We start from the raw sequence: 12,113 nt of genomic DNA, 5'->3' as shown, positions 1-12,113 counted from the left end.
CTAAAATCGTACCGCATATCTCATCAACGTATTAAGAACACTCTTTAATACGTGGGTGGTATGAAAAGTAAACTAAATTTAATACCATTTATTATTTATTGCAGAAAGGAAAAGAATGTTTAATTTATAGAAATTATAGAAAAATCCTTTTGATAATTGGGATGGAATGTTGGATAGATTTAAGAGAGTACATTTATATCTCAGAAAAAATGGGGAAAATATAAAAATAAGAAAAAATGTGAGTGATATATAAGGTCGACGCTTTAAAATACATAATTATAGTCAAATTACCTATTCTTTTCAAAACATAAAAGAGAGTGCATTAAGACTGTAAAATTAATTCTTGAGACTTTTGGGTATATTTTACTATGGTTCTACGAAAAAAAATAGAAAAGAAAGTGAATTTTTCTAAATGAAAATCAATGTCTTTGTCAGAAGAGGAATCCTTGGATCATTTCAATTTTACCTTTTATTTTATTTTTCCTTTATGACGTCGTAAAAAATTGCAAAACTGGTGGATGCTTGCAGGTTTTGAAACAGAACACTTATGTAGGCCATGGGAATTCCATCCAATTGGCTTTTCAATCAAGACCTAGATAAGTTCGGCCAAGAAAATAACTTTTGACAACGATTTGACAACAAAATTTAGTAGTTTTTGCACAATTGTTATATGACTCTCTTTGAATTTCAAATCACAGTAAAGCTGGGAATACATAAAGCGCTTATCTGGCTGGCTTAAGTCATCGGCTGGCTTCTTCGGAAATAAATAAAGGAGCCTAGGGCCAAAATCGAACTAAGTCAACCTAATACTTCTTTGTTCATCTTTATGTATTTCCACCCCAAGTCTTTTGACAGCAAACTTAGTTGTCAGATGGGCGTGCTGGCCGACCTTACATAGGACATATTTTGAATTTTGTTTTTGTGTAAAATAAAAATTTCAAAAAACACATTGAGTTTGGTGTTTTATTTTCTCATTTCCTTTCATATTGTCGTCATAAAGAAACAGGCCATACATTTTGGATCCCAGAAGTACCGAGCAGTTGGACCTTGCCAGTTTACCCAAAGGCAGGTAGGTTAATTGCACCATATATAGGTATTTGTTATTTTCAAAAAAAAAAAAAAAAAAAAAACCGTCCCGATCAAGACACATCTCCAAATGCAAACGATTTTGGATATGATAGTGAAAGTACCAGATACTCTGCATAAATCATTACTACTCTACCTTCATTCCTGCTTTCTCTGGTCTAGCCTGGTCTTGAACCCGGACTTTCGGGTACAAAATATAGGGTCTAGGGTCCGCCCCAAGAAAAAAAATTTCCCGGAATCAGGGAAAAAATATACCTACATCTGGAAAAAATTTCGACATAAATCGAAGTGTTTTTACTAAACTATAGTTAAGTCGTAAGTCAAGTAATCCCGGGGTACTTCCTATGCCATAATGGGGGTCACATATGTGCATATTTAGTTTCTGCGCCCAAAAGCATTTTTCGATGACTGAAACTGGAAGAGCGTATCAAAGGATATATAATATTCAGCCAAATCGTCCCTTTAAGGCATTAGAAGTGCTATTAATTGCTCCAGTAATGATGATCGACTCAGACCACCATAAAATATTTAGTTTGGACAGATATAAATTAAAAAGGGATTGACCAAACAGGCTACCATTCCGTAACTACAGCGCATTTCATGGAGTCTGATTCCCAGCTTTGGCAAAAACCTGGGGGTCATTACAGGACTATATAATGTACGTTGATTATCGAGTACAATTCTGGATTTACTTGCTTTCGTTTTACTAATTTCTTACACTTATCAACTTAAAAAAAAACTGGAAAATTTTCTTCAAAACTGAACTTTGTTATATCAGCAAAAAATAACCAACGACAAATAATAACTTCTTTTCGACTTACATCATATGGCGGGGACGACAACATTCGTTGTCAAATTTCAGCGGCAATAATGCAGATTTATTTGTTTATTTGTCATTATATCCAATGGCGGGCACAGCCACAGCAAACACTCAAGGAAATGAAACACTCTATTTAACAAAAGGCTTTGAAATCTAGAGAGGAGATACAGAATCTTTTTTTCAAAGATCAATTCTTTTTCGTAGCAAATATTCACTATTTTTCCAGTAAATCAATTTTTTCTTCTTTAATTTCTTTTGATTCCTGTGTTTTTATTTCTTTTTTTTTCTCTTTCTTCAATTTATTTTTCTTGTATTCACACTCGCAATCACGGAATTATGACAGCTTAAAGAGAAACCAGGAATCTCACAACTCACCACCAACCATTCAATTATTTAGGCTTATAAAAGATGAACAACAACACAATAGCCTTCTATTTTGAATCATTTGAATATTTGCACAGCGCTATTTTTTTTTTTTGTTTTCTGATTTTTCTACGTAAAAAATCAAAAGAAACCGAAAAAATATTAACAAAAATTTCTGTCAAACATTTAACAGCACACGGAGAGAGAGAGTGGCTGTTTGGGGTTCAGACAGCGACGTACTGCTTACAAAGCATCGAAAAAACAACACGCATGTGTGTTTGCCGCTGTCAGCTGTGTGCAGTGTTGCCAAAGTATTTTTGTTTCGTTCAGAGTAACGGGTAAAACCAACTGACATTTCTAACAGCTGAATTAAGTTGATGGTTGGGAGAACACGTTTTTTTTCTATTGAGAAAGTATTAAATGGTTTGTAATGCCAAGGAATCAGCTAAAGGCTTATTTACAACGACCACTTTTTTTGAATTGATTGGCAATTATACTCAAATTCCTTAATTTTTAGGGTGATGTTGGTATAGGTACATTTTCAAACGGAATTGCCTACAATTTGGATGCATGTTATAGTCACCATACAGCTACGGATCCTTCCGATTTTGGGTATTTGTAGGGGTATTGCTAAATTTTAAGCTACAGATGTTTCCAATTTGGTATTCTTTTCAGTTTGTTGTCAATTAACGGCTTCTGTCATTTCTTATGCACATGTCAGGGAATAAAACGATAAATAGATTTTTCAGCAAAATTTTTCATAAGCGATAGCCAGGCAGCAAAAATCTTTCTTTTTATTTAGCAAACCGCTTTTATCTATACATTCTAACCCCAATTACTTAAAATACAAAGCATTCCACTAAATACGACAATTTTACAGCGAAATTGGCAACTCTGTGCACCGATCACTTACTACAAACACAACAAAAAAAAGATTCCAAAAATATCAACGAGAGAAAGGTGGCTGACATTCAGTTGTGTTACTAACGACGTTTTGACGTGGTGAGACATGTATCAAAATTGGCGCGCAATTAAAAATTGCTATTACAGATAACTGGAAAAGCAAAAAAAAATATTAACAAAGATAATAGAAAATTATAAATAAAAGGGAGCAGAGAAAATGCATGCAAAAAATAAAAACACACACCCCAATCATCGAAGAAAACGGCAAAAAATCCGAAAACAACAACAACATTGATGTCGATAACACAAAAACAGAATTTGACATGACTACGTCCGTTGTCATGGACGAAGGTAGAGAGAAGTAGAAGACGAAGACAACAACGATGGCGCAGAGCAACAAAAATCCAATATCAGCAACAACAATACCAATTTAAACTAATCAGACACAGGGGAGCAGCTCTGTCGTTGTTATTTTGCTGCGACTTCGGGCTGCCGCATAATCGGCTTGATGCATTGTTGCTGTTGTTGTAGAGCGGCGAGAGGAGTAATTTTCTGTTTACCATTAAAAATAGCAACAGCAGCAAAAAAAATAACTAGAAATTGGACATGGGGAAAAAATAAATAACAGAACCACAACCATATGATGGCGATGATGACGACAACAGACCGAACGACCAAACGAACGACAGTGTGGTGTATTTCGGTGCCTGTGTGTGATTTGGATGAATAGCAGCAATGGGGTATTTATTATTGCATTATGGCATGACAAAGAAGAACTCGCTTTGTTTTGCGGCATGGATAATATCGAATGGAGAAGAAGAATCAGCGACAGCAGCAAATGTTTGAACATCATGTGTGTGTGTGCGTGTGTTTGTTCGCAAGTTGAGTATGGTTCATTGTTGTCATCGTCGGCAATACTCTGTGGCATTTGTTGTTATAGTTTTTGTTTTTTGGTATTTTGTGTTATCATTTTCCAGAGGTCGTTTATTAATTTTATCACTCATTCGCCAAACGAACGAACCAACCAACCAACAAAACGACAGATCGTCCGTCCAACAGTCTCTCTGATTGTCGTCGTACCCATTTCATGAGTCACACTCACTACTGTGCGATAGACAGACATTGCTCTCATTACTGTTGTTATCATATTTTATATGATGGAGGAAACTTGTTTCTTTTTTTTGAGAAGTTTAAACGGGAGCGGAAAGATGTAAACCATGAATAAGAATTAATTGGTGGGGGAGACTGTGTATTATCGCAAGGCATTTGTTATATTTTTGATATATAATAGTGGCAGCATCACGATTGTAATTAGTTCCTATTTATTGGTCGTGTAGAATTTTATAGGAGGCTAAATCAAAAAAAAACTAGTGACTCTACATAGCGTAAGTGTACCAGTAGTCGGCACTTTTAGGATATTCACGTTTAAAATCGTTCAACATTCTGAGTGGAACTTTTCAAAAATTAGTTTATTCAGATTCGAAATGTTGTACAGATTTTGCAATAATAAATGAAGTTTTAATAATTTTTTTTAAATTTCATAAATTTGGAGTTGTATTAAAATAATTCTTTTTTGGCAGTAGTCGCACCACTTGCCAATTGTCGATATGACATGTTCCAAGAGTCGACATACCGATTTTTTTGTAAGGATAATTAATAAAAATAAAAAAATAATTTATTATTAAATAATTAACTTTGAATCAATTGACTGAAACGTCTGGACCAGTGATAATCCACATTTATACGGCATATCATCAGAGATTTTTATACCCTCCACCATACTATGAAGGGTATATTAACATTGTCATTCCATTTGTAACTCCTCCAAATACTTATGTCAGACCCAACGAAATTTGTGTATTCTTGATCAGCATAAAATTTTATGTCGATTTTGCGATGTGTGTCTGTTTGTTGTAATCACGCTATCTTTCGAACGAATTGAGATAGAAGGCTAAAATTTTGCACACATGAGTATTTTGCCAGTATCCAGGTTAAGTTCGTAAATGGGTCATGTAGGTCCATGTTTTCATATAAACAATATATAACGGTACCTTCCAATATTAGGTATTTTGATGATTTTTGAGACATTATTTACCGGAATTGTTCCTAATTTCGTATTAGGTACTACAGCCAATGACAACAAATGTGGTATGCAGGTCCACGTATTCGTATAGTCTCCATACAATGAAAGCTTCCGTTATTCGACATTTTGGTAATTTTAAGGGCGTTTTTTTTTTTTTTTTTTTTTCAAAATTTGGTCCCCAGATAACGATACTTCGTCAAACTCGGTATTTTTATGATTTTAGCGGAATTGTTTCTAATTTCACAATTAAAAAAGCCTATTTATTATGTATTTTCACCTTTACAGTTCGAAGACAAGATGGAAGCATACCGTCCGAAATGTTAGAAAGTGTGTCAAAATTTTCCTCTAGCTCGTAAAAAATTGATTACAATAAGATATGTGGCTCTTGAGAGAGATGAGACGTTGTCAATTCTATAATTTGGAAATATGATTGAACAAGGTTACCGTACCTTACCAACTCTTCTACTAAAAACGTTATTTCTTTTCTTTTTTTTTCAAAAAACACCCAGTCACCAAGTCACTCTCTTAATTTTATTTCCAAGAAGTGTCAGTTTTTTGTTCGACAGTATTTCCATTTATATTTTAAAGACGGTTAGGACACCAATAATCAGGTCTTGACATTCATTCTTTACAATTGTTGCTGTCGCTTTCTGGGGGATTTTTTTCTTAAAGTCATACAAATAATATTGCTCATATTCTTGAGAAATTACTAACTTTTCGTAGAATTAAGTGGAAGCAAAACAACAAGAAAAAAATACAAGAAATCAACAACAATAATATAACAATAAAAACAAACTTTATAGACTAAATGAACTTGTCTTGTTCTCTTTTAATGCGTCGTCGATGTTGTTGTTGTTGCTGCTGTTGTCATTGTCCTGAACACACACACCCATAATAAGACCTACCAACAACAACGAACGAAGCAAACAGAATAACAAGTGCAAACATCACGACAAGACGACGCATTCATATCAAAAATAATAACCAACCCCTCTCACGGTACAACAACAGCAACGCCATAAACTCGCAAATAATGCAAAGGCTGCTGTTGCTGAAATGTGACAACGTTGCCCAGAGATTCCCACAGCAATTAAAGAAGAGCAAAATCTTTCATAAACAAACTTTGGGCAAGGAACACACGGACAGACGAACGAACGAAAGAAATAAAGAACACGAACAAACACACATTTTACATTCACTTCGTATGGCAGCAGCAGCAACAACAACAACAATAGCAATTGAAGAAGAAAAGTAAACGTAAAACGTCATGTGTTTGCTTTGCATTTGTGTGAGTGTGTGTGTGCCTGCATTCTTGTTTATATTTTCATTAATATGAATTCTTTGTTATTGTTGGTGTTGTCGTTGCTGCTGCTGCGACCGCCGCCGCTGCTACTGCACAATATTTTTGTAAAAGGCCATAAAGGACAGACGACAGCTACGCACCACAACTGTTTGTCCGTCAGGCCAAACGGCTGACATCCTGACGTTTGCACGCATGCACAGGAAAAAGTATGACCGACCCACATGCATTGTTGTCAAATTTCACTTTGACTTCTAAACAGAAAAGATTTTATTGTTGTCATTGTTAAGTGTTGCGGGACAGTCAAGTAGCAACAATAGCAACAGCAACGACAGGCAACCAATGCATTGGCCGGCCCTGCACTGCAGCAACAGCAATGTTATTGTTATTATTTGCAACAATAATAACAAGAACCGGGAAATACATATGGCTGTATATTTTTTGTTCGTTTAGCAATGTAATAACAACAAAAGAAAAAGGACGAATGCAAATAACATGTGTTGTTTGACAGGTAGGGATGTAGAGTTCGTTTAATAGATGGGAAGGTAGGTACATGTAGATCGAAAAAAGGCAGTAATTGTATGTGAAGTGGTCATTTAAATTAGATTGGGTCGATATTTATTTACGAAATACAACAAATAATATTTTGATAAAATTTATGCTTGGGCTTTGCATAATTAAGGCATAATTATACATGTCATATCATAATCCAGCAAAAATTGCGATTTTACGCTCATGTCTATGCCAGTTCCAAATGACGCATTAGAAGACAACATTAAAGCATTTATTCGTGCGATACCGGACAAAATGTTGGGATGAGTATGCAAAAATTGGACTAAGCAGATAGACCATTCGAGGCACAGTCGCGATCAACATTTCTATGAAGTAATCTTCAAACATTAATTTATTTGGGTAGTACCATGGTACAATGAAGAGAAGGTACGTCAACTTTGAAAAAATTTCAAGTATAGAGGTCTACCTGTTTGGCTTGTAATGTCAGAATTAGTATCAAAACAATAAAAAATCAAACAACTTGTTGCATTTATTTTGAATATATAATTGAAAACCGCGATAACTGAATGAAAGGTCAACACTTCTTTTCTAAATCATGTTCTATATGTCTCTTATGGTTTATTTCGCGACAAAAACTGAAGACTTTGTCGATGCATACGTTGCAATAAGCATTGCGAAAACACCAGAATTTGAATATTTTCTGAACATTTTTTTATTATTGAAAAGAATACGCCCACATAAACAAATGAAGTTGACATATTAAGCCAGAAAAATAAAAAAATTGAAATCATATGATAGTTCTGCCCTACCTTGAATTCATTGTACCATGGGTAGTACTATTAATTCAAATAAAAGTTTTATACATCTTTCTGAATTTTCGTAGTTTTGAGGAGTAAAGTTTTAGTTTTCTAAGTAGGCACTGAACCCATTTTTATACCCTCAGCCATATGGCTAGAGAGGGTATTCAGGGTGAGATGAAAAAACTGCAACCACGTCAGACTGCTTTCATTTCTATGCCACTCGTCTGACAGCTGTTAAAATTATTCCAGTAACAGCTCATTATATGGTTTACAAGCGTACAAAAGCATTTTGGTTAGAATTTTCCAGGAAAAAAAAACGTAATCGTGATGGAATTCATGCATGATAGTGTGATTGTGATCTTTATATTTGGCTGAAAAACCACAAGTGGCTATCGTTAGAGCACCATCGCTCTTTACCGTCATACTGGTAGCGTAGCCCGACGTCAAGGAAGTGGATTGAAAAAAACTGCAACATCAGCAGAAATGGTTCGAAAATGATCGAAAACGGCGTCACAGTGACCGAAAAATGGCTCGTGAGCTGAACATATCGCAAGATTCCATTCTGCAAATATTGGAAAACGGGCTCGGGGTAAAGCTATTGAAATTACAAAAAGTGCAAGAACTTACACCACAATCTAAATACCAAAGTGTCGATCATCTCAAGCAAGCGCTTCGCAGGGAATGAACCAAAGTACCGCAGAGCAACATTTGGGCATCGTTTGTCGGTTTCAGTTGACGTTTGAAGGCCATAATTCGTGGCAAAGGTGACCAATTCGAATAAATCTTAATTTATTCTAAAATTTGATACTATTTCCGACATTTTTGCTTTCATTCAATAAAATTTGAAAAAAAAATTAAAAATTATGGCGTTTGACTTTATTGCAGTTTTTTTATCTCAACTTCTATGTACATTGGAATCCCAATATTGTTAATTTAAGTGATTTTATTTTAATAAAAAGAAACAAATGCTCTTGAAGAGTGCACAACAAATAGGTCGCACAAGGTACGAAAATGAACCATAGGAGTTGCCATCTTCGTAAATTGTTTCTACGCATTTATTTATGATTGGAGAAATTATCGATCGAGAGAATCCTTTTCTGTGAGAATAAAGTTTTGTGCAGATATTCAGATATTAAAAAAATTACAGATTAAAAAAAGATACCGAAGAAGATTTTTTAAAGACATAAATCATTGGCTAGCTTTTTCAGATCTATAAAATGCCGCAAAGATTTTTTTACAGACTAAAGGTGAGAATACATAAAACGCTTTTTTTACTGCCTTAAGTCATTGGCTGGCTTCTTTGGAAAAAAAAACAAAAGAGCGTAGAGCCAAAATCGAACTATGTCAACCTAAAATTCCTTTTTTCTCTACGAAGAAGCCCGCCGATGACTCAATAAAAAAAAAACTTTTTATGTACTCCCACCTTAAGTTATTGGCTGGCTGCCTTGTAAAGAAAACCAAAGTAATTTAGGTTTACTTTGTTCAATTTTAGGTCATAATTTTTTACTTGATCACCCTAACGTTCTTTGTTCTTTTACGCAAAAGTCAGCCGATGATTTAAGTCTGAAAAATCGTCTTAAAAATTCTTAGCTTAACAAGAATTTTTATTTTTTAGCTACTGAGTTGTCCAATAAAATATATAATTAATTGCAAAATATTATACTTAGAATTGCTATATCCATTAATCCAAAACGTGTGCTACTAACTAGCTAATATCCGGCGTGTAGTCTGGTGTAAATGTCTTACCTGAAATAAAATAAGAAAAACAAAAAATTCCGCATTAATATTAAGTTACGAATGGGTTTATTATAAATGTAATTATATATTACCATACACACATACAATAATATTTATTTTTATATAAAATATAAATATGCCATTAAACCAATTAAGTGAAAAAAAAAACAAATAAAATGAGAGGAAAAAGTCTGGTAACAATTATAGCGCCACCACAATCAGTGATTGACCACCCATCCCCGTCTCAACCCAACCAACCAACCAGCCGACCGACCATCCGGCGATGATGAACGTCGGACCTTGTCAACCTATAAATGCCAAACAAACAGCTGATAATAATCGTGTTTATACACACAGTCCATAAATGTGTGTGTGTGTGAGTTTGTAGAAAAATGTCGAGTATTATAAAATTTGAGAATAAAAATAAAATGAAAGAAAAAAAAACAACACCAACAACACGAAACTAGAACATTCATTTTTTATTATTCAAGTCGTGGCTATGCGGATGATGACAAATGTCATATAAACAGTATGACGTTATCGTTAAATAAATAATAATAAAAACGAATTAAAAAAATACCAACAAATAAAAAATAAAAACACAAGTCCACACAGACAAATAGAGGGGACAATCTGATATAATTTGAAATTTGTAGTTTTGAAATATTTTTTTATTATTTCGGAAAAAAAAAGATTTCATTTTGAAGTGTTCAAAAAAAAAAAATTGCCCACCCCAATAACCTGGGCCTTAATTCTTGTTCTATGAAAATGTGAAATTAAAACTTTTATAAAGAAAAAAAATGTCAAATAAAAAATTTTATAAAAAAAAAATATTTTTTATTTCATATTTTCGCAGAACAAAAATTCAGCCCCTGGACTTGGAGGAGGTGAAAACGAAAATAATTCAGGAAAATTGCAATAACAAAAGGAAATGACTCATTCTTGATTAGAAAGTCTACAATTTTATCTTCTGTAGACAGACCACTTGACAATGCCCGATTAGATAGAGAAGAAATTTGCTAAAAAATTTCCTAACTTCAATTAAATTGGTGAAAAAATTCCAGGAGATAAATTATTAAATTTTATTGGACAAAAGTCTTAGAAAGAGGTCCCTGCCCTCCTTCTGAAACACTTAACTTTTGGACATTTTTTGTGCATTGTACATGGAAGATTTGAAATTCGAAGCCATTTTCCCACCTTAAGATGGTAAAATTAGCAAAGGCCTATATATTTAGTGGTTTTATTTTTTTCTTAATTATTATATTCCTTAAATTTGATTTATCGCTTAAATTATTTTAACAAAAAATGTTAAATTTAAACATTTAATAACAATATATTATTGGATACTGTCTTTTATGGGAATGTCAACCACGATCCTCCTCTAGAATTGCTATAGAAATATTCAGCTTCATCGCATGGAAACTCATTCCAATGCAAAGCCTTTCTCTCGAGAGATCAATCCCCTAAACACGAATATCTAAGGAGAAACAATTGTGGGAATATGGCAACGCTAATTGGTAATTTTCGTACCTTGTGCGACCTATTTTTGGTGTACATTTTAAAAACTTTTAGTTTTCATAAAAATCACATATTTAAAATAAACGAATTTAAAATATTTGGATTGGAATATAGTGTGTTGAATATTGATTTGTCTGGGAGGCAACATAGAAGTTAAAAAACAAGTAAAAAACGGATAAGTTCTTCCGGGCCCTCACCATCAACCATTTGGTAGGAAAATTTCAAAAAAAAAAAACTGAAGAAAAAAAATGAACCTTCTTACGAAATTTTGTTATAGGCTGTAGTACCCATTACGAACTTCAAACGCCAAATTTGAAACAATTCCGGTGAATAATGTCGCTAAAATCATGAAAATACCGAATATCGGGAGGTACCGTTATATGGCGGCTATATGAAAATGGACATGGACAAATGTGGCAAAAATAACTAAAATACCGAATATCGGAGGTACCGTTATAAGGGGGATACACGAAAACATGAACCTACATATGATTAATTTTTTGTCATAGACCGTAGTACCTATTACGAGTTTTAAATACGACATTTGTTACAATTCCGGTGTCGCATAAATCATAAATATACCGAATATCGGGATGTACCGTTATATGGGGGCTATACGAAAACGTGGTTGGAAATGACCCATTTACGTACTTAACCCGTCTTCCAATTAGACACATCACAATATTTTTATTAACCCAAGGTCTGGTATGCAGATTGAATATATCGATCCACTGCTTCTGGTACCTCCCCCACAAAGGGTCAAAATGTTGAATATCCATGAAGTTTATAAAACGCAAAATTAACATCCGATTCCATTCAGACTTGGTACATATGAATATTTCCACCAACACTAGATCTGGATTTCATATTTCACAAATCACAATATTTCTATTAACCCAAGGTCTGGTGTGAAGATGGAAAATATCGATCCACTCCTTCTGGTACCTCCCCCACAAAGGGTCAAATTTTTGATTATTCATGAAGTTCATA

At 33.9% G+C, this 12,113-nt stretch overlaps 1 protein-coding gene across 7 annotated transcripts in view; it reads right to left on the bottom strand.

Moving 5' to 3' along the window:
• The window catches only part of LOC109612913 (uncharacterized), a 206,019-nt gene that overhangs the window by 57,034 nt on the left and 136,872 nt on the right, over positions 1 to 12,113 (bottom strand). The window contains exon 1 of one of the 7 annotated variants that reach the window (XM_059122949.1): positions 1,908 to 2,884. The exons of the other annotated variants lie outside the window; for them this stretch is intronic. Coding sequence (XP_058978932.1) covers positions 1,908 to 1,912 — 5 coding nt within the window. The 5' untranslated portion in view covers positions 1,913 to 2,884. Of the gene's footprint in view, positions 1 to 1,907; positions 2,885 to 12,113 lie in introns of those variants that run through there. 7 annotated transcript variants of the gene reach the window in all.

This window comes from Musca domestica, unplaced genomic scaffold (genome assembly GCF_030504385.1).
Source record: "Musca domestica strain aabys unplaced genomic scaffold, Musca_domestica.polishedcontigs.V.1.1 22, whole genome shotgun sequence".
Lineage (NCBI taxonomy): Eukaryota > Metazoa > Arthropoda > Insecta > Diptera > Muscidae > Musca > Musca domestica.
This window is presented reverse-complemented; position numbering and strand designations above follow the sequence as displayed.